Source organism: Pezoporus occidentalis, unplaced genomic scaffold (genome assembly GCF_034315485.1).
Source record: "Pezoporus occidentalis ecotype Australia unplaced genomic scaffold, CSIRO_AGI_Poc_V1 ctg129, whole genome shotgun sequence".
Classification (NCBI taxonomy): domain Eukaryota; kingdom Metazoa; phylum Chordata; class Aves; order Psittaciformes; family Psittacidae; genus Pezoporus; species Pezoporus occidentalis.
This window is the reverse complement of record NW_026913092.1, coordinates 3,656,196-3,680,311: the sequence shown is the minus strand read 5'-3', so window position 1 is coordinate 3,680,311 and position 24,116 is coordinate 3,656,196. Positions and strand designations below refer to the sequence as shown.

Sequence of the window (24,116 nt, the reverse complement as noted above, 5' to 3'; positions counted from 1 at the left end):
ATTTTGGAACTCTGCAGAGAATTACTACTTCTTTTTTAATTTGGAAAATATTTAAATTGTACAGTGGAACGGTAGAAGATTGTTTTCTGACCTACAAAAACTATGAATAATTAATACAGTCATCTTTAACTTATTGGGGTTAAACTTTGTAATCTTTCATGATAACTTAGGTATATATTAACGATAGGTTTATAAAATCCAATATATTTCCATCCTTCATTCTTTAAATATCCTTTCTTTATATATTTTATTTATACAAAATTTTATTATGATAACATCTTTGGGTTATTGTTAGAAAACCTGCTGTTTAATCATTTCTATATGCACAAATGCAGGGCAGTTTTAAGTAAGCTGTGGAAACGTGTGAATTTAACTGAAAATCTCTCTTTAAAGTTCTGAACATCTCCTCATCTGGGAAGGACTTCTGGGGAGCTGATGCTTCTTAAACTGAAGGTGTTTTAAGCATCACACTTTAAAATATATTTTAAGAGAGTTTATTCAAAGGTGTTTATGTTAATTCCTCCTAATTCTATGATTCTATGAAATGTAAGCATATGAAGTTATTCTACTAAATGCATTCTTAGCCACTCACTGAGGTTTCTTTCCAATTGTAAGAAACTTTTCCCCCTGAAGAGTCAAATCACATAGAATATACTTTTGCTGTGCAAATAAAGAAGGTGATCTGGAAGCCTAGTGGGGTCAGCCAGACTGAGATGCTGCAGCCAGGACTGTGTTATCTCTCTGTACATGTCATGTAGGATTTGCAGTGGTATATCCTTTAATATGTGTGTATCTGCTGCAGTGAAGTGAGGACCTCTGATTTATGGGAGACTGTTAGTCAGGATCTCTGGGTTTTTTACAGTCTCTTTTAATTTTGGTATCAGACTTGGCTGTGGCCTTGTGCTGCTTCTTTGGGGTTCTGATTTAGAGCTTCTAAATTACACCTAAACTAAATTAGTTTAAAATCAATTGACTTCATGATGTTAACCATAAGACAGCACTGAGGGGCTGTCAGATCTAAAATGGTTTTACTTCCATGTGTATTGCTACCAACCCCAAATTCATTAAATTCTTATACTATATCCTGAAACTTCGTAAGATAGATTTACCAGCCATTACCAGCTAGCCTGAGTGCTAGCCTGAACATGGGTGAGAAATTTTTGAATGCAGAAAGGTGAATTGAGAGTATTAGATACAATACATAACTAGAATCCTGTGTTAATACTGCAGTAAACTCTCTCACTTAGTAGCTCATATATGCATGTGTGCTATTTATGTTCATATAGATGTTAGATATCTACTTTAATATCCATTTTGCAGGGTTTGGTTTGTTTTTCTTTTTAAACAAGGGAGTAATATAATCAAACAAATGGTATGTAGGTTCAATGCTGAAGCATGCTATGAACCCCTGTAATTTGGTTAGCATGCTCAGTTCTTGCTGTTACCATGAGAAATAAGCAAATGTGTTCTTCTGCAAAGAATTTCTGTGATTTTTTTTGTGTTCTGGAATATTGGTCTTTGAATAGCTCTTAGTTTATGTGTCATTTATTTGTCTGTAAAATACTGATCTATATAATTTCTCAAATCCGTTCTGTTGTGTCAGTATATGTATTTGACTTTATGACTAACTCCTTGATGGTATGCAGTACATTCTGGTTTCAATGCAAACTGGGAGGCTGGCAGGGCAGTATGAGAGGTTAAATGGTCTCAAGAAAGCAGAAGACATCACTGAGATTAATTATTTTCTTCTTCAAAATCCCTCTTTTGAAATACTCACCTTTCCTGTCATACTGCAGGCCATCCAGCGGGAAAAGCCTGAGAAGTACAGAAAACTGCAAGATGCCAGCAGATCAGCTGAGGCCCTTGTGGAACAGATGGTGAATGGTAATTACATGGGAGTTGATTTAGATAATCTTCTTAGGAATTTGATAAATGCACAGGTTCACATTTATCACAATATTAGCAAATACTCTAAATGGAACAGTAAAGTAATATTACCTTATAGTTCTTTTATTATTTCTGAATGTTAAATATCTTAATTAGAAAAGAGAAAAAGAAAAAAAAACCTTAGCACTTCCGTACCATGAAAAGAAATGTGTGTAAAACTTGCTCACAGTAATAAAATGTATATTAACAATCTGTTCTGCTCAGACACTTAAGTTGTAATCTTATTTTCTGAGTATACTAAGCTTTTGAAGGTACATTAACTCATCTGAGTTAGAAAGCCCTGGAGGCATTGCTCTGAACAGTTTGAAAAAAGGGCTTTCTGACATATAATATCCAATGTATGTTTTGTAATAAACATATTGCTGTAATGATCGGTATCATAGAAGATATAACATTTTGTTCGGATTTGGGAGATATTTTTGGCATTTGGCTTTTCAAAGATAATAAATGTCAAAGCTTATACAATTAAAAAAAAAATAGTTGTAAGTTTTTATTTTTATTATTGATTTAAAAAAATAATTTGTTGTGTCTTCCTTTTGATCTTTTAAAACTTTTAAGGGAAAAAGAAAAATCAAAGGTAGATGAAAGTAAAATTATGATTGTCATGCCATTGTCCTTGCTATTTAAGAATATCTAACTTTGCACTAAAATATTCAACATGGGCCAACGTCCGTCATATGATTATCAGAAATATAAATTTTGAATACACTGAGCTTGAGAACATTGAGAGCAATTATTATAATGAATTATAATAATGAATTATATAATGAATTATAATAATTGAGAGCAATTATTATAATGAAGAACCAAAAATTTAATTGTTAAAAATTAAATACTTTGAGTTTGAGGCACTAACTGGCCAGGCTGAAAAAAAAATTGACAGAATACTAAGATCATATTGCTTAAGTATGAAGGTACAATATTTTAAAAGTGACCATATTTATTGTGTGGGCTCTGTTTAATTATCATTGCTGTAACAACTGTTGCAAGGGTTCCCTTCCCAGGCTCAATGAATAGACTGGAGTCTGGTATCTTCTGCACACACTTTGAAATCATTTGGTCAGTTTTCCATGGCTTGATCATATGAAAAATGTTGACAATTTTTTTGTTTCCTGACTGAAAGAACTGGTTATATATAAAACTTTTAAGGCGAAACTTGAAATTTGTTTGCTGCCACATCAAGGTTGTTTAGTCTGGGCATAATCCGTCTGCAGCACATTTAGCTGTACCCCACCCTTCCTTTGGCCAAGTGCAGACCTGAACTTCAAGAATTCAAGATCCAGTCTCTTCAGGTTATATATTATTTTTAGGTGACTAATTTAGGTTTTAGTTGCAGAACCCCCTGGCTCCTTATATATTAGTTTCCTGGTACTGTACTACCTACCTTGCCTAGTATTGAGTAGATTAATATTTCATCTTAAATATTCTCATGTAGTTTTTATTCAAGGTGCTCTTGTTTTTTATCCTTCAGTCCATGGGCCCATGCTTATTCATGGTTTATAGATGTTCTGATCTCAGCTGTGGCTATATGTGCATATAAATATTTCCAGTATCTCCCAGATCGCACCTTTCTTTTTAGAAAGTACATCTTCCATTTGGGCTGCAAGTACAAGAAAGTCTAGCTATGCCAGCATGCTTGTTTCCTATCAACTGCTCAGAGCTCTGTATCATGCCATATACTGCGGCAGCCTTGGTAGGAAGAGTATTCTAGGCAAGGATGGCAGTTGCCTATAAGAATAAAGATCCTTTCTTGTCGTGGTTTTAGGGAAGAAACAATTCCTTTAAAAAGAGAAACAGTTACCATGGACTTGAAAGCTAAAATATTTATGCGACTTTCAGCTACTCCACTGTTGCAAAGGCAATTTGAAGAATAGCGTATGAAATGGTTAAATAATGCAGTAATCACTGCCAGGTGGGATTGGTAGAAAGTAGAATCTCAAAGTATATTAAATCATAGACTCATATAATGGTTAGGGTTGGAAAGGAGCTTAAGATCATCTAGTTCCAACCCCTCTGCCATGGGCAGGGACACCTCACACTAAACCATATCACCCAAGGCTTCGTCCAGCCTGGTCTTGAACACTGTCAGGGACGGAGCATTCACAGCTTGCCTTGGCAACCGATTCCAGTGCCTCACCACCCAAACAGGAAAGAATTTCCTCCTTACATCTAAACTTCCCCTGTTTAAGTTTTAACCCATTACGCCTAGTCCTGTCACTACAGTCCCTAATGAAGAGTCCCTCCCCAGCATCCTTACAGGCCCCCTTCAGATACTGGAAGGCTGCTAGGAGGTCTCCACGCAGCCGTCTCTTCTCCAGGCTGAACAGCCCCAGCTTTCTCAGCCTGTCTTCATACGAGAGGTGCTCCAGTCCCCTGATCATCCTCGTGGCCCTCCTCTGGACTTGTTCCAACAGTTCCATGTCCTTTTTATGTTGAGGACACCAGAACTGTACACAATACTCCAAGTGGGATCTCACAAGAGCAGAGTAGAGGAGCAGGATCACCTCCTTTGACCTGCTGGTCACGCTCCTTTTGATTCAGCCCAGGATACAGTTGGCTTTCTGGGCTGCAAGCGCACACTGAAGCTGGCTCATGTGAAGTTTCTCATCAGCCAACACCCCCAAGTCCTTCTCCGCAGGGCTGCTCTGAATCTCTTCTCTGCCCAACCTGTAGCTGTGCCTGGGATTGCTCCAACCCAGGTGTACGACCTTGCACTTGCCATGGCTAAACTTTATGAGGCTGGCATAAGCCCACCTCACAAGCATGTCGAGGTCCCTCTGGATGGCATTCCTTCCCTCCAGCACATCAACTAAACCACACAGCTTGGTGTCATCAGCAAACTTGCTGAGGGTGCACTCAATCCCACTGTCCATGTCACCAACGAAGATGTTAAACAAGACCGGTCCCAAAACCGATCCCTGAGGGACACCACTCCTTACTGGTCTCCAGCTGGATATTGAGCCATTGACCACAACTCTTTGTGTGCAGCCATCCAGCCGGTTCTTTATCCACTGAGAGGTCCATCCATCAAATTGATGTCTTTCCAATTTAGCGACAAGGATGTCGTGTGGGACAGTGTGGAATGCTTTACACAAGTCCAGGTAGATGACATCAACTGCTCTCCCCCTGTCCATCAGTTCTGTAGCCCCATCATAGAAGGCCAGCAAATTGGTCAGGCAGGATTTCCTCTTATTGAAGCCATGCTGGCTGTCACCAAGCACCTTGTTGATTTTCATCTGCCTTAGCATGCCTTCCAGGAGAATCTGCTCCAAGATTTTCCCAGGCACAGAGGTGAGACTGACTGGTCTGTAGTTCCCTGGGTCATCCATTTTCCCCTTCTTGAAAATGGAGGTTATATCTCCCTTTCTCCAGTCATCACAAACTTCACCTGACTGCCATGATTTTTCAAATATGATGGCCAGTGGCTTAACAACTTCATTTGCCAGCTCCTTCAGGATCCGTGGATGGATTTCATCAGGTCTCATGGACTTGTGCACGTTCAGATTTTTAAGATGGTCTCAAACCAGATCCTCTCCTACAGTGGGCCCAAGGTCTTCATTCTCACAGTCCCTGCATCTGCCTTCCAAAACTTGGGTGGTTTGGTCAGAGCCTTTGCCAGTGAAGACCGAAGCAAAGAAGTCATTCAGAACCTCAGCCTTCTCCAAGTCCTGTGTAGCCAGTTCTCCTGAGAGCTTCCTGAGGGGGCCTACGTTGTCCCTAGTCTGTTTTTTATTTGCTATGTACCTGTAGAATCCCTTCCTGTTATCCTTAACAGCCGTAGCCAAGTTTAATTCTAACTGGGCCTTGGCTTTCATAACCTCGTCCCTGCCTTCCCTACGCAGCTATATATTTTCCATAGTAATTCAGCTATGTTTAGTCTTTGTGTGGCTTCTGGTAATAAATGTGGGACATACAGTTATCTCCTGTGTTTTTTGTTGCTTAAAAGTTTGGTTTGGGTTTTGGGGGATGGTATGGTTGGTTTGGTTTGATTTTGGTTGGTTTATGTGTTTTTGTATTTTTCTTTGGTTGGTTGGTTGGTTGGTTCAGTGGTTTGGGGGGGGGGGGGGATGTTGATTGCTGATTCATTAGAACAATAGGAAAGGATATAGCATGGGAGACTTTTGCTGAATGAAGAAAAAAAGCAGATTGACTATGCCTACTTACTTTCCTCTTCTAATGCTGGAAGTCTTTTTCGTAACATGGAAGGAGCAGCAATTAATGTGCCTTTATGCACATGTGGGAGGCATGGAGTTTATCATCTAGTGAAGTACTATGTTATCTTGAATGGAAAAACTTTTTAACTCCCATAGTTTACAAATCCCCAGTTATGATGCTGCCATCATTGTTCTGTGTGGTTCTTCCTTTAGGAAAACTAGCCAGTGATACAGTTGAGGACTGTCATGCATTTGTAGTTTAATCTGTAATTAAAAACTACACAAGGCAAACACGTTTAAGGGATAGATCACTTGAGAAGTAAATTGATGATATTTTTAACTGTATTGTTATTTTTTACTTATTTTGTACCAATTAGATCTGGACTAATAATGATTAAACTCCTAAGATTTCAATTATGGTATCACTAAATTCTTGGCTTTACTTATATATAAAATGTGCTTTCTTGTTCCTTGTAAACAAGATTCTGAATGTAGGAGATGAAGTGCATAAATAGATTAGCACCTCTGGTTGATTATAAGAGCAAGTTCAGAATGGTGGTGAATTTCACTGTTGTAGCATTCATATTTATTTTCCTGGGTTTATTTTTACAGTGATGGGAGAAGGGAATAAAAAAAAAGTAAGATTAAATTCTCAAGATGATAATTAGATTGGTTTATTTAGGGTTTCATTTATTTATTCCTTAGCACAGAGGAAAATATTCTGGGGAAATGTATTTTTACAGGGCACTATTCTTGCCTTATGTAGATGCTATCAACTGTTGTCAGCAAAAATATTTTGCACTAGAAAGAACTGCCATCTCATACAGTGTAGCTATTCTTGTGGTTTTAAGTAGTGAGTCTGGACGTTGCAATTTGAAGGACATTTCCCATCACAGAGGAAATAATTTATGGTTTTGGTGGATTATTTTTACCCAACCACTCATCTACATGGGCTGTGCTCTGCTTCTCTTTGTCTATGGTTTCTTAAAAGTATGGTGATTCTAATCAATGCAAACTTACCTCTTCTGTTTCCCACTGATTCTAAGAAAAAAATCTGTTCTATTTTTCTTTTCTACATTCTATTCTAAAACAGAATAAGAAATCTGTCGATATGTGAGTGAAGCAGTTTAGCAGTTTGAGTGGACACTTGACCATTATAGTAGTTTAAAATAAAATAAATAGGGCATCAAAATGAATACTTGAGGAATTTTGGTAGGCAGCATTAAAGTGAATACAAATGAATTTATTGTGATAAACCATGGAATTGTTAAGTGCCACTGTTCTGTGGAAGAAATGTGTTATCTTGTGAATTACTATTTCATATATGCTTAGAAGTCAAAAGCTATAAAACCACAGATAGTATTACATTATTCTATCACAGAACCATAGCAAATGATAAATGCATTTAATAAGTTATACTTCATATTAAGTGGCAATTACAAAGTACTTGCATGTAAGGTGCTGCAGAATTAAAAATATTCACACAATTTGTTATGTGCAGTACACAAGGTAATAAAATTAATGGATGCACTTCAGTTAATGATCTGCTTCTTCCGGGTACAGTGTATTTATTCACTGATTTTATCAGAAGCTTGTAGAATATGAAATATGAAAAGATTATGAACCATTATTCCTAAAATAATATTGTTTTAGGGGAGAATGGGTTTTACATCGTTTCTTCTCCTGCTTGTCAACTTTTGGTGTGTCTTGCCACCAGGAGTGAAACAGAGTAAGGGGATTGATGTTAAGAATGAAAAGTTGCAAAGGATAGTAAAGAAACCAGTACTTACCATGGAAGTAAGTTCCAAATTCTTATTTTTTCACCAATTAGCAAATAAAAAACGTTTAAATTATGCAGTCATAATATCAGCTACTCAAACAATTATTATTTTTTCTATGAGATTGAGGACTAGCTTTCTTCAAAATAAGACAAAATTCTATCAAATTTGCCCAAATGATTTCATGTGAAAGTAATGGACATTTTCTTACATCCTTCTGGAAATGGTGTATCGACATCTGATGGGCAACTTCGAGTTATCTAAGTGGACTATGAATTAAGAGAGTTTAAAAAATTCATCCTGTGGAGATTTTCAGATTATTCTTCCTTTCAGTATGATAATGAGTTGCCTAATGGAGGTGCACCTCTTCAATTTTTCACCAAACATATCTCTGCACACTCCAATCTTGTACTGTCCAGTTTAGTTACATGAGGAGAGAAGCATTTCTTCAGTCAACTGCGCACATGTGGAATCATAGAATCATAGAAAGGACCTTAAGATCATTAGTTCCAGCTGCCCTGCCATGGGCAGGGTCACCTCATTTAGTTTCTAAGTTTAGATATTAAAGAAAAGAATTAAGGAAAATTAAATAACATTACTTATTTTTATGTATAGAAATGTTAAGAAGGACATACGAGTGAAAAGAAGAGGAACTGATGAGTCTAAATTTTCATCTGAAATACAGTCCTCTCTGAATCCTTAAAGAAAATAATATAATGAAAATTATTATTCCATAAGAAAAATTAATGACTCTCCTTCCCCTGATAATCATAATCTTGCCTAAGAGTACTTTGAAACCTGTGGCAGCTAAAGAGAGAGGAAAGGAGGAATAAATAAAAGTAATGTTTTTGTATCTACTCTCCCAAACTCATAGGCAATGTCTTCCAGGTTCAGAGGTAAGCATGAACACAGTGGCAGATATCTGCTCTCTGTAATGTACATACAGCACTTTTACAATCAAAGTCACATCAGGACAGAAGCAATTGTTGAAATACAGCATAGCTAAAGGCTTGTCTTCTATATATGTGTTTGTTCTTGCTGTCAGTATGATTCAGTAACTGTGTGCCTTGTCAGCTTTGATTGGTTGTATTCAGAGATGCTATGCTGTTCAGGTTTATGCTGCCTCTTCACGTATTTCTATGTGTTTATTAGACATTACATGTTAACAAAATGTAGTTATACATACCACATCTCCAGATGGAAACAAATGAACACAAAAGACCAGATCGCTGTTGGATTTTATTAGATATGTCAAAGTACCATTTACCTGTTTATGCTTAAAGGTTCATTTTATACTCTTGCTCAGCCTTTAAAATGTGCTATCCAGGTTCTGGAGTATAATGTGCATATAGCTACTCCAGTCACCACAGTTGCCATTATCTCTCAGTGGTACTGAGCTTCCTATCTTCCTACTTTTTTGCTTGTATTTTTTAAAACTATGTACAATTTTCTTGGCTAGGGCAACACCCCAGAAACAGAGAATGTCCAGGGAACTGCTATCAGGTACTGCACAGTCTGTTTCCAAGTGACTCTGAATGGAGTAGTCCTGAGCTGAATCCAGAATAGGATTCACTAGAGAACTGTGGTACTCCACAACAGACATGATCTGAGGTTATCATTTAGTGCTGTTTACCATACATCATGTATTACAGTCTTTCCTGAGAAAATTTGATTGCAGTAAATTTTCAGTACTTTTTTTTATTATTATTTAAGGCTTTTAGCTGTTATTGAGATTCCATTTCCTGTGTTATACCTTCAAAAAATTGCACCTGAACTTCACCATTTTTTATACCTGATCAGGAGTGCAGGTTGCAAACAAGATGAACCACAATGACAGTATATCATAAAAGTGTAACACTGAAAGCTTTTGTCACATTTGCTTTTAAACTTGTTTTTAAGAAATAGAAAACTAGCTATGTCTAAGTGATGATGTTATTAAAAATGTTCTTAAGCATAGAGTATTACTCAATGGATTGAGAGGATTATTAATTTTAAAATCAATATTGGTCTTATTGCTATGAGTTTCATTACATGTCATGACAGTTAAAAAGGTTAGAAATTATATTTGAACTTCCTCTGAAAAATAAATGAGATGCTTAAGTTAATATTATTTTGAACTCAGCCTGAGTTCAAGTTTCAGAATAACTATAAATGATGTTATTGTAAGACCTTTGCTTGTCTTTGATATGTATTGCCTTTCTTTCTTCACAGAATATATATAGCACTTTTACCTTTAATAGTTCTAAATAATTGCCTTGTCTGTAATAACTGAAGTCAGTCTTCTTTTATGAACTTTAATTCAAGCGTGATTATTGAACTATAGATAGGAATAGGCAAACTATAGCAGAGAATTCAAACCCTGTCTGAAAATAATCATAGAGTTGTCAGCTATGGTTTCTTGGCTCTCAGTCTTTGCTTAATATCTGTTAATGGACACTGTTGGGCATATGGGACTGGCCTAGATGGAGGTTTGATCTGATCATATATTTATTCCTGAATGCTTATAATATTTCTAAAATAATGTGTGGAGCAAAACTTGAGGATTGGATTATCAGAAACATTAAAATAACTGTGAAATATAGTTCCCATTCATTTAACTTGATGTTTTTATTAAAAAAAAACAAAAACATTCTTGTACAATACAGACATCGTTTCCAAAATCCAGCTGTCAGGCATTTTCTTATTTCTTACAACAGTTTTAATTAGCTTTATGTATTGTATCTCTACTTTCTGCTTTATTCCCATTCTTGTACTTTAAAGCGCTTTATAATTCATTCCCATAGCAACAAAAGTACCCTGGCAGCAACTTAAAATATTTTTCAAATGCTTTCTCCACTAATGTTTAACATCTGTATGTTCAGGACTGTTCTTTGATGATAAATCATTAACTGGATTTATGAACTCTCAAATACAGAAATTGAATTGTTAAATTATTTTACTTTTTTTAAATTTCTTTTCTTTGTGACTTATTTAAGTGTCTTCCTCTCTTGTTATCTTTCTAGAGGGTCTGAATGCTGACAACATTAGACAGGCATCAGAGCAGCTGAAGAGCCGCTGGATTGAGTTCTGTCAGTTGCTGAGTGAAAGACTGGCATGGCTGGAGTACCAAAATAACGTCATTGACTTCTACTCCCAGCTGCAGCAACTGGAACAGACAGCAGTTACTGCAGAAAACTGGCTGAAAGCACAACCCACACCAGCAACAGACCCTGCTACAGTAAAAACTCAGCTGGAAAAATGCAAGGTTAGAGATCCTTCTCCAAGTTCTTCATTATATTGTACTTCATAGGTGTTCCAACAGTGGGCCACACTATGATCTGCTTTATTTCAATGTAAAAGTAGAAAATGGATTCTTTATCTTTCCAGGGTAATTATTGAAAATATTTATTTAAGGAAAGGAAAGGCTGGTAAAGAAACAAAGAAGCAATAGGACATAGCATATTGGTATTTAAAGGCCTGCACCAAATATTTCTTTATTAAGATACTTAGATATCTAAAGCCAGGGAACTATGCTTTTAAATTCTTCTTGGTTTTTTTTTGTTTTTTTTTGATTTTAAGAATCTGTCTTTGATTCTTCATTAAAAAGCTCTGTCATAAGGATCTGAGCCAGAAAATTGTCTTCATAGTGAAGTCCAAAATTCTGCCATATCAGACTGTTGTACTTGTTCCCCTGCTATTTGATGCACTGTGGATACTGTAGTTGCATGGAGGAATAATCTGTCATCAGATGACACGAGTAGAGCAGCTGTACAAAAAAAGTCACACCAGTTCACTGATTATTCTAAGTTTTTGTGCTGCACCATCATAGAAATTTCCTTACCTCTCCTATTGTAGACAGTGCTGTAGGTGTGGATAATTTACAAAGTAATATTGTTTGACAGGAATCTATTGAGATGTAGTAACAAATTATAAGTTGCATGACATACTTGTAGTAGTCTGACTTTATGAAATCTCTGGCTGCAGAGCTGAAGCTGAAAACAATATTTGAAACCCAAATTTAGATCTAGGATACTGCTTCTGTTTTCAGGCATTTCCGAGGTGGCATTGTGGGTACAGGAGTTCCCTGTTTTCTTGCGGAAAACTTCCCTTAAGAGTACCTCTACAATGATGTGTACATTTGGCTTACTTTCCTTATTTCTCTTTACACAGTGTGTACAGGGTCTCATGAAGGTGTAATGGCACAGCCTCATTGTTCTCTAGAGCTTCCTGAGAAGGGGAAGTGGAGAAGGAGATGCTGATCTCTTCTCCCTGGTATCCCATGACAGGACACACGGGAATGAACCAGGGGAGGTTTAGACTGAACATTAGGAAGCATTCTTTACCAAGAGGGTGGTCAAACACTGGAACAGGCTTCCTAGAGAGGTGGTCGATGCCCCAAGCCTGTCAGTTTTTAAGAGCCATTCAGACAATGACCTTAACAACATGCTTTAACTTCTGGTCAGACTTGTATTGATCAGACAGTTGATGATCCTTGTAGGTCCCTTCCAACTGAAATATATCTTCTCTCTTCTCTCTCCCCTCTCTCTTCTCTCCATATTCTTGTCTCTTGTCTCTTCTCTTTTACAATATGCATGCAATTTTAATGTACAATCTGTCTTATTTTCACAGTATCGCAGTATCGCAGTATCACAGTATGCTAGAGATTGGAAGGGACCTCAAAAGATCATCTAGTCCAATCCCCCTGCCGGAGCAGGAACACCTAAATAAGTTTACACAGGAATGTGTCCAGGCGGGTTTTGAATGTCTCCAGGGAAGGAGACTCCACAACCTCCCTGGGCAGCCTGTTCCAGTGTTCCCTCACCCTCACTGAGAAGAAGTTTCTTCTCAAGTTTAAGTGGAACCTCTTGTGTTCCAGTTTGTACCCATTACCCCTTGTCCTATCATTGTTTGCCACTGAGTAGAGCCTGGCTCCATCCTTGTGACACTCCCCCTTTATATATTTCTATACACTAATAAGGTCACCCCTCAGTCTCCTCTTCTCTAAACTATAGAGACCCAGCTCCCTCCATCTTTCCTCATAAGGGAGATGATCCACTCCCTTAATCATCTTCGTTGGCCTGCGCTGGACTCTCTCCAGCAGCTCCCTGGTCCTTCTTGAACTGAGGGGCCCAGAAATGGGCACAATATTCCAGATGGGGTCTCACCAGGGCAGAGTAGAGGGGAAGGAGGACCTCTCTCGACCTACTAACCACCCCCCTTCTAATACAACCCAGGATGCCATTGGCCTTCTTGGCCACAAGGGCACAGTGTTGGCTCATGGTCATCCTGTCGTCCACTAGGACCCCCAGGTCCCTCTACCCTACACTGCTCTCTAACAGGTTGTTGCCCAACCTATACTGGAACCTGGGGTTGTTCCTGCCCAGATGCAGGACTCTATACTTTCCCTTGTTTTCTTTGTGTCTTACACTACTCACATGATAATGTCATGTGAAAGTGACTGTAAACAATGGTGCAAATCAACAATCATATTTGGAGCAGAGTAACTGCTTTGTGAGAAAATACTAAAAATGTTGGATTTGTTCTTACTGTAACTGATGTAGTTGGAAGCAAAGCAGTTGCGTAATGTGCATTAAACCAGTGGAAATTCCATGCCACTAGTGATTTCATTTGTTGGACAGCTTTATCTTGATTTTTTTTTTTTTTTTGTTCAAACATGCAGGATGAAATCATTCGAATGTCAACCCTTCAGCCTCAAATTGAACGGCTAAAGGCTCAAAGTCAAGCACTCAAAGAGAAGGAGCAAGGGCCAGTGTTTCTAGATGCTGACCTGGCTGCTTTTACCAGTCATTACCAAAAAATACTTGCTGACATGCATGCCAGAGAAAAGCAGCTACAGACCAGTAAGTGTTCATGACAAGAATTCAGTTTGTTTGTCTAGCATGCAAAGAGTAGTTGTATGTATTTTGCTTTCCTACTTTTGTATTTGCTTTTAACATGCTAAACCAGTAATACAGTTTATGTGGCTTTTTTTTGCAATTGAATTAGTCTTTGATAAATTATCAGTGCTTTATATATTTTATATTAATAGGAAAAAAAGAGAAAGTACACTGTTCAGAAACAAAGATTATACTCAGTGTGATTCTACCATCATGCAGCCTTGACTGCATGTTTATGGACAAGATTCAGTGATATTTTTTAGCAACATAAAATTGTCTTTGTTTAGCCAGGTTATAAGACAGGCCTGTCCACCTCTGTCAGTAGAGAGGAGAGAGAATTTAATTCCAGAAGTGAATTTGCTCTAGATTTTCATAGAGTAGAAATTAAACTTCATAAAGCTCATCAAAAAGAGTAGATACTTCAGTAGCATCTAGTTTTTCATCATGTGGTACACTGTTATCTTATGCAACATAGAATATATGACTGCAATTATAATTTTTTAACCATATTTGTCATAAAATGCATTTTACAAAAGGGGGAAAATGCTAAACCAAAATAGAAAGTTTAATTTATTCCATTTTAAAGAAACAGAGCATGTCAGTGACTACTGTACGCTTTCTGTATTTGACTATGAAATTAAAAAAAAAGAGTATTGGAAAAAAGCTATAAATGTAATTTTTGTCAACAGCAGAAAGATTATTTGCCCCTTAAACCAGTATCTGTAAATGGCTGTCCTGGTTGAAATTAGTCACAGTGCTAGCTCCTATTAGTGGATCTTTATAGTATTCATTCTAAATTCTTTTACAGAAACCTTTGGATTTTTTTTTCAACACTGCATTATTACACTGCTGTAGTTATTTCATATGTGTACACATGGAAACTGAGGAGGTGATGATGCATAGAAGAGCTAAAGATATAAAATGCAAGTGTGTCATAGCAAGTGATGAAAAAATGACCTGTAGAAATTTAGTATTAAGGACTGTAAAGTTTATTCATGCCTCTAAAGTCAACATACACAAGTAGTAACATTTAAAAACTGTAAATGCTACACTGTTATATATACTGAAAACCATTCTGCCAAGGAGAAAATATGGTAAATGCTAGCTTCTTTATGATTTCTTCTATATCCATTTTTGTGCAATTGCTGGTTTTGTTTCACCTAGTTTTACTATAGTGAGGCCATAGGAACTAACCAGTTGGTTGGTTCTGTAAGATGAGTAGTGTTCACTGCCTCAACTGTAATGCCGCGAAGCAGGCTCTTCCCGGCTGTAGCTACTCATTCCCACTCCTCTTCTGCAGCATGCTCCTCCAGGGCCCTGGCCTGCAGAAGCAGCAACTGTCTTGAGGTGGCAATGTTGACAGACCAGGGAGAGTCTCCTAAGCTGCTAGAGAACAGAAGTCTTTGAATCAATATTTCATGCAGCCCTTGTCAGTTGTTATTATTTTATGTAGCTGCCCTGTATCACAGGTGCTTCATATCAAACAGTTCAACTATCAAGATGAGACTGTCCTATTCCATAGAGTACATACCCATAGTGATGTTTTAGGTGAGATAATTACGGAAGTCATAATTTATCTGCAGAAATTTTATACAATTTTATCCAAAATGCAACTTCTTTCATAACTCTGCTGTAGATATGAATGATCATGCTTGGGGTACTGTGCTAGGTCTGATCTCAATTCAGGAAAGTCTTATGAATCAAAAAATCTGAAGCTGTAGTATAGAAAATTTGGCTCTGATTCTGAGCTTCTTCTCCTTTCTTCAGTGACTATTTTTCTTGTTGAACAGATAGAGAAAGGCCATAGCCCATGTCTTTATAGCCTTAGTTTAATAGAAAATGTTAAAATTTTGCTACAGCATTTTAAATATTTCCATCTTTTATTTGTATAAATTATTTGCAATTAATTATTGCAGTCCTAAAGACTGAATGGTGTTTTGCAGATCAGTGGTAGTATTTGTTCCTTTTTTGTTCCTCTACAGGTAATGTACATGTGCCAGAAAGATTTTTTTTTTTTTTTTTAATTCATCATTAGGTCATTTTTTTATGGTAAAAGGATTTTCGATTTATCATTAGGGGTTTGGGAGGTTTGTTTTTTTTTTGTTGTTTGTTTATTTGACTTTATTTATATATGTAAATATATATATATTACATTACTGCATTAAATTTTTGATGGATAAGGGTATTTAGCTGTTCCATTCTCAAAGGGAATTTTTTTCCCTAAAAAAGTTTTCTCTAGGGCTAGGACACAATCTCCCTCAAATATTTTTTGTTTGGTTGGGTTTTGATGTTTGTTTTTTTTTTTTTAAAGGTGGTGCTATTGTTTTGAGATTTTTTTATGTTCAAGGGTACTTAGTTGTTTCCCTATGCTGCACATAGATTTCTTAATAAAATATTATTAAAGTTGAACTCAGGTTTTCTCATGTTTTTCTTCATGATCTGATTAGCATTTACAGTTATAAAACCTAATTTAAAGCTAATTCTAAACCCTATCAGCTTGTTTTTCCACTCTTTTGCAATGTTTTTTTATGGAAGAAATACACTTCATAAAATATGAGGGAATAAGACCTCATTTTTCTTTGTGGAATGTCTGTATATCCGTAGGTAATTGATCCTTCTGTGTCCATTATTATAGCTCTTCCTTCTTCCCGGACACATTTGGAGTAATTTCTAGAATACTGGTATATAGAAAAAATAGAGGTCAGACAGTAATGTACACAAGGGAGTGAAGTGGACAATCGTGGCAATAATTTGAGTATGAATAATGTGACTTCCCAAGGAGATTCTTAGTTTTATAATTACAGTAGTGAAAAATGAGGAGTTGAACTTTTTATTTACGTCTCTTGAAATTAACTGTGGCTGTGTCAGAGATGTTTTTAAGGAACAGCCTGCTCCACTTCCTGTTCCCTCTCAGCACTGGGAGGGCTCTTAGTGTTGGGTAAATAAATACTCCCTGGTTTAAGCTACCTCCTATGTGGCAACTGATTCATTCCAGCATTCCTCTTGCTCTGTGACTGGACTAAACTCCATTAAGGTGCTTCTGCTTTTTTTACTTCCTGCGTTGAACTCTTACCCAGCTATGGTCTTCAGTGAGATACATGTTCTCAATTTGATAAGACTGTTCTGCAGAGGGGTTTTAGGGAATGTCATTAGATTTGTTGAAAATAACTAAAAAAAAAGCAAAAATAAAACTTTTGTGGCAGCTGAAATTAAAGATATCAAGATGGAAGTGGCAAAAGGAAAGTCATCTTTATTTTCTTTTTTTCTGCTTTGTAAATTCGTGCACTGTGCTTTCTTTTCAAATTCTGATTCTATGTTTGCAGGTTCAGTAATTCCCAATGGTGAAGTTATCATTGTTATCGTTGTTATAATTATAAATGATCAAATATTCAGGAGAAACAATGTTTCTCCTATTTTTTTTCAAGAAGGACTTTACAGAGTTTTTGCCTTCTATATCATGTCAAGATTCTTGAGAGTTTTTGTTTACCCATTCCCATGCTTACAGTAATTTTGCATGTACATCTGCTTCTCTATATCTATTCTATATACATATTCTACTCTATATATTCTTTTTTATATATATATTCTATATATATTCTTGTACATATATTATTCTGCATATACATTTGCTTCTCTACCTGATCTGCTACTACGGTATGTTAAAGTGGCTTACATTACATACATTCAAGTCAGTCTTGGCATGATTTTATAAGACAACAAACCACAGTAATCATAACATTAAGATGATCCTTTTGAGTCTTAATTAGTCATTTGTCTGCTTTTTTGCTTAAACTTTGAATTGTTAAATTATTTTCATGCTTTAAGAATCTTAGAGAGATAGGTTATAAGTGTCAGTCAAATCGTTACGATATGTATAATAATTATTCTCCAACCTTTGCATACTTGATGAAGAAAAATATGTGTCCTGTCCTGCAAATTTCATTACTGTTCGGTTTTGATGAATAAAGTTTGCTTAATTTTCTTTGAATGTCCTTTTTGAGTTGAACATACACCACAGTTGTGTGTAAGAAAATATTATTTTAATAAGTAACATGCAAGCAATTTCATTTTTGTTTTGCATCCATTTCCTCTGGCAATTATTTTTTATTTAAATAAAGAACAAAAGGACAAAGCAACCTGTGAAATTAATATGTAAGAGATAATGTCCTCTACTCTTTTCCTTTATAGTAAAAAATGAAAATTTATAAGGGTTGGAAATAAAATCTCCTAAATAATTTTGTATCTTTAAAAGATATTTACTTGTGTCTTGTAGAACTGGAGGAAGACTTCCCTTTTGTTTCTTTTAAGAACTTGATAGATGAGAGAATTGGAAGTGTAAAGCACTTGCAGAATATTGTTTGTGTATTATACAAGATTCCTTATGATTCCACTTTGAGAGTTTCTGGTGAGAGATGTGGGAGAAGGGAATCACAACTTTTATGAAGTCGTCAATATAAAGACTTTGATGAATAGCTTCAAGTAGTTGTATTATAAAATAAACAAAACAAAGTTGTGGGAAAATCAGCATGGTTTTAAACTGCAGTTACTACTGAGGAGATATTTATGGGAAATACATGCAGTACAATCTAGTTCATTCATTTCAGGGTATAAGTCTTTACTAATATGATCCCATAGATTATTGTCTTTCTTCTTATTTCAAAATGATTATGACGAACAGTGGTATATTTCCTCACTGTAGGAGACAAACACTGCAGTATATCCACTGTGATTTAATAGTTGTTGAGATAATTGTGTTCTCATTTCATTTCTGATTTGGGAAAAGTGTTTTGACTGGAAAATCTGGTCAAAAAAGGAAACTGGGAGGAAAGATTAAGAAGTATTTTACCTGTTTGGAAAACTATTTTCACATGTTTAACTATTTCTACCTATTAAAAGTAAATCCTAATCAAATATCTATCTGCACATTTTATTTCCAGTTTAAACACTTTCTCTAAAATGAATATACAACTGTAAATATATTTGCCTGTCAGATCTCAAGGGTTACAGTGTTAGTCACACCAAAATGCATTGCCTACAAATGGAGCAGATTAATGCAACAACATTTTCCTATTATGAATGGGAACTGTATTCTGATATTTCACAGTAATGTATTTGTGTTTTCCCTCTGTGATATTTTGTTACAGTTCTGTCTTTGGTCTTGTTTATCTGTAGCTGCGGTTGCAGATGTGCTCTATCTTTCTGACTACCAATTCAAATTTTCATATAATATAGCAGAATCCGTATTAATGCACTATGGTCATCATGCGGACGTTAATCCACAAACATGAAAATTATAACATGTTGTCAATCTCAAAAAAAATCCAAACAAACCAACAAAAAAAACACAAATTCAGAAACAAACCAACACTCACCCCCCATGGAAGAAAAAAACCAAACCTAACAAGCCCCCAAAACTCCAGCTAGAAAAGGGACATTGAAAAGTAGTATTTTGCTACTTTCTCTGGAACATTGAAATAGGAAAGCTACTATTTCACTCAACTTAAATTGCTTTTTAAATAGAACACTTAATAACCAAATTGGAAAGATGCTAGCTTGATTAAATGAACATCTGTGATCTTACTTGAAGACGTACTTAGTCCTTCTACTGGCAGAGAACATAACTCATTAAAATTGAATGAAACAATTTTATAGACAGATAGGAACAGCCTCACGCTCACAGGCCCTTGTTCTCATGGGTGACTTCAACCACCCTGACATCTGTTGCAATGATGGTACGGCCTGGCACAAGCAATCAAGGAGGTTCCTTGATTGTGTGGAAGACAACGTCCTTCTGCAAGTAATAGATGAGCCGACAAGGAGAGGTGCCATGCTTGACCTCGTGCTCACCAACAGGGAAGGGCTCGTTGGAAATGTGATGCTCCAGGACAGCCATGGATGCAGCGATCACGAGATGGTTGAATTTGAGATCCTCAGGACAGTGAGAAGAGCGTGCAGCAAGCTCACTGCTCTGGGCTTCAGAAGAGCAGACTTTGGCCTCTTCAGGAATCTGCTTCGGAAGGTTCCATGGGATATAGCCCTAGAGGGCAGGGGGGCCCAAGACTGTTGGTTGATATTCAAGGATCACCTGCTGCAAGCTCAGTAGTGTTGCATCCCAGCTAGAAGGAATCGCAGGAGGAAGGCCAGGAGACCTCATTGGATGGATAATGAGCTGCTGAGGAAACTTAGAGGGAAAAAAAGGCTTATAAAAAGTGGAAGCAAGGACAGGTGGCATGGGAAAATACAGGGAAGGTATTTGGTCTCGGAAGCTAGGAACCAGGTTAGGAAAGCTAAGGCCCAGTTAGAATTATACTTGGCTAGGGCTGTTAAAGATAACAGGAAGGGATTCTATAGGTACATTGCGAATAAAAGAAAGACTAGGGACAGCCTGGGCCCCCTCAGGAAGCTATCAGGAGAGCTGGCCACTCTGGATGTGGAGAAGGCTGACGTTCTGAATGACTTCTTTGCTTCGGTCTTCACTGGCAAAGGCTCTGACCACACCACCCAAGTCTTGGAAGGCAGATGCAGAGACTGTGAGAATGAAGACCTTAGGCCCACTGTAGGAGAGGATGTGGTTTGAGACCATCTTAAGAACCTGAACGTGCACAAGTCCATGGGACCTGATGAAATCCATCCACGGGTGCTGAAGGAGCTGTCAAATGAAGTTGCTAAGCCACTGGCCATCATATTTGAGAAATTATGGCAGTCAGGTGAAGTTCATGATGACTGGAAAAAGGGAGATATAACCCCCATTTTCAAGAAGGGGAAAATGGATGACCCAGGGAACTACAGACCAGTCAGTCTCACCTCTGTGCCTGGCAAAATCTTGGAGCAGATTCTCCTGGAAGGCATGCTAAGGCAGATGAAAAACAACAAGGTTGTTGGTGGCAGCCAGCATGGCTTCACTAAGGGGAAACCCTGCCTGATCAATCTGTTGGCCTTCTATGATGGGCCTACAGAACTGATGGACGGGGTAGAGCAGTTGATGTCATCTACCTGGACTTGTGTAAAGCGTTCGACACTGTCCTGCGTGACATCCTTGTCGCTAAATTGGAGAGACATCAATTTGATGGATGGACCACTCCTCAGTGGATAAAGAACTGGCTGGATGGCCGCACACAAAGAGTTGTGGTCAATGGCTCAGTGTCCAGGTGGAGACCAGTAACGAGTGGTGTCTCTCAGGGACTGGTGTTGGGACTGGTCTTGTTTAACATCTTCATTGCTGACATGAACAGTGGGATTGAGTGCGCCCTCAGCAAGTTTGCCGATGACAGCAAGCTGTGTGGTTCGGTTGATACGCTGGAGGGAAGGAATGCCATCCAGAGGGACCTTGACATGCTTGTGAGGTGGGCTGATGCCAACCTTATGAAGTTTAACCATGCCAAGTGCAAGGTCCTACACCTGGGTCAGGGCAATCCGAGGCACAGTTACAGGTTGGGCAGAGAAGAGATTCAGAGCAGCCCTGTGGAGAAGGACTTGGGGGTGTTGGCTGATGAGAAATTTCACATGAGCCGGCTTCAGTGTGTGTTTGCAGCCCAGAAAAGCAACAGTATCCTGGGCTGCATCAAAAGGAGCATGACCAGCAGGTCGAAGGAGGTGATCCTGCCCCTCTACTCTCTCGTGAGACCTCACTTGAATTATTGTGTACAGTTCTGATGTCCTCAACATAAAAAGGACATGGAACTGTTGGAACAAGTCCAGAGGAGGGCCACGAGGATGATCAGGGAGCTGGAACAACTCCCGAATGAAGATAGGCTGAGGAAGCTGGGGCTGTTCAGCCTGGAGAACAGAAGGCTGCGTGGAGACCTCAGAGCAGCCTTCCAGTATCTGAAGGGGGGCTATAAGGATTCTGGGGGTGGGCTGTTCATTAGGGACTATAGTTATAGCACAAGGGGTAATGGTTTAAAACTTAAACAGGGGAAGTTTAGACTGGATATAAGGCGGAAGTTCCTTATTGTGAGGGTGGTGAGGCACCGGAATGGGTCACCCAGGGAAGCTGTGAATGGTCTATCTGTGGTGGTGTTCAAGGCCAGGCTGGACAAAGCCTTGGGTGACACAGTTTAGTGTGAGATGTCCCTGCCCATGGTAGGGGGGTTGGAACTAGATGATCTTAAGGTCCTTTCCAACCCTAACTATTCTATGATTCTAAAGCATTTGCAGTGCTTGTGTGGTTTTAAAAGTAAAATTATTATTATTGCCAAACTTTCAGGATGAGAGTTTCATGTGGTTTGGTGGAGTTTGCTGTAACAGCGAATACTGTATTTTCACCTTTTCTGAGGTACTCTTTACTGTCCAGACCAGCTAGATATTTTATATAGCTCCTTGAGTCATATGTTAGTCCTAAGACTTGGTTTTCATTTATAGAATACTATTTATAGAAGTCAAACATTACATCACAGACCTCCATATTTCTAAATAAAACTGATCTTAAGAACGGTATACTCCTTTAACATGTCTGAGCTGTTGAAATCATGTCTCCATCCATTTGAAGTGATGTGTTTAAATGCATATTCTATTCTGAAGTAGGAATTGTTTGGATTAAATCAAAAACAGTATAAATCTCACCAAGAAAATAAAAGGATTTAGAATGCTATTCCATGAGATGGAAAATGTTTGTTTTTTTGTGTTTCCAAGAATGTATTACTATCGGTTTCTGTGTAAAGAAAGTACATCACAAGGAAAGAAATTTTTGTCTTTTCTGGTACCAAGTCCTATCTTCTGTAAATCCCCAGATGTGTGTGATATATCAGATCAGCCAAGGTTTTTATATACAATGTGCATACTCCACAACAGAGAGCTTCAATGCCGCTGATTTTAGTATGTCATTTGATGCCTGAATTTTTAATTTTTTTTTTTTGTTTAAGTAGCATTCTGTTGATCACTAAAATATTAGGTTAATCTGGAGTATATTTAATTCTGAGAATGTAAGCAAGCTTGCATTTAAAATCTTTGTGTTGTTTGTTAAAATGTTTTTTTGGAAACCTATATAATTTCTAAGAGCTGTTTTTTCTGACATACCAGTGACATACAGGGGATGAATAGGTGTAATATTTTTTTGAGCTTCTATATTCTTCATTATTATGTGGTATAAATTGGAAATGCTTCATTTCCAACTAACCATGCTATTTGCCTTCACTTTTTTCAGCGAGCAGAGAAGCAAATGTTGTTGAGGGCAGAGGGAGTATCTCTGCTAATGACTTGCTCATGTGTTGCCAGATGTTGTCTGTTTACAGCAGCTGTAATGTTGGCACAATAAGCACAGTTCAATGAAATTCAACTTTTATGCAAAACAAAGATTAATTTCCTAACAGATGTCTTAAAGAGAACATTTTACTTGAACAGAAACATTAAACACACAAACATGGGCCATAAAAGTGAATGTTATTTCTTACTGCATTTCTGAAATTAGGTTCTGGATTAAGTACAATAGTTTGTTTGTTGATCTCTAAGCACACATATTTAAACAAGTTGTCTTGGCCATATAACTAGTCATGTGGACTATGACAATAGAGTCAAATGACACACACCTGATAAAACAACAGAGATATCATAAACTTTACAATGAGTGTATTCATTCTTCAAAAGTTTTCTGCCTCCACAATTTTTTGAAAAATCAGATACTGACATATTGGACCTGTTGCAATCTGTTGCAAAATAGCCATTGGCTTCAATAAAGCTTGGTCGTTTATTCTTTTGTCAACCATCTTCTATAAGAAAACAGAATAATGAAGCACAAAATTATTTTATTTCTTCCCTTTTTCTTCCCCATTGAATATAGTTTCTGACAGTTTGCCTCCTGCACACTACAAAGAGACAATGAACACTATACTTGTGTGGATCCAGCAGTCAGAAACTAAACTCTCCATGCCTCAGGTTGCAGTTGCTGAATATGAAATCATGGAGCAGAGACTCAGGGACCTCAAGGTGAGTGGTCAGGCTGTGGGAACAAATATCTCAAACGAAAAGTTTGGAGGGACAGAACCCTTAGTTGTCATGAATCTGCTGAAGCCTGTGGGTCTTGAGTGAATTATACCCATTCAAGTTTCAGGCAAGGGCTTCAGGAGACAGTGGATACTCACATGATCCTTAAAGGGTTGAAAATGTTCCTCATTAGTGAAACCAATTTTCTAACGTATTAAACATGTTAAGCAAAAGCCATGTCCCCATGATATCTAAATTTTTTTTTATGATAGCTCTGGGAGTTAAGTATAGATTTAGCTAATTTCATTTTCCAGTGCTGACATGGAAAATTTATGTGATTGTGATTTGTAAAATGCTGCACAGGCTTTGTTAGATTTCCTGTCAGATTTACAAGCAGACACAAATGTAGAACAAGTTTGCCAGTGAGCGCAAACCTTCTCTAC

At 37.4% G+C, this 24,116-nt stretch overlaps 1 protein-coding gene across 15 annotated transcripts in view; it reads left to right on the top strand.

Annotated features, from left to right (window-relative positions):
• The window catches only part of DMD (dystrophin), a 1,213,044-nt gene that overhangs the window by 504,105 nt on the left and 684,823 nt on the right, over window positions 1-24,116 (top strand). For all 15 annotated transcript variants that reach the window (XM_062608089.1, XM_062608087.1, XM_062608095.1 and 12 more), the window contains 4 exons: window positions 1,797-1,884; window positions 10,882-11,123; window positions 13,539-13,719; window positions 23,531-23,676. In XM_062608089.1, the coding sequence (XP_062464073.1) occupies window positions 1,797-1,884; window positions 10,882-11,123; window positions 13,539-13,719; window positions 23,531-23,676 (657 nt within the window). The remainder of the gene's footprint in view (window positions 1-1,796; window positions 1,885-10,881; window positions 11,124-13,538; window positions 13,720-23,530; window positions 23,677-24,116) is intronic.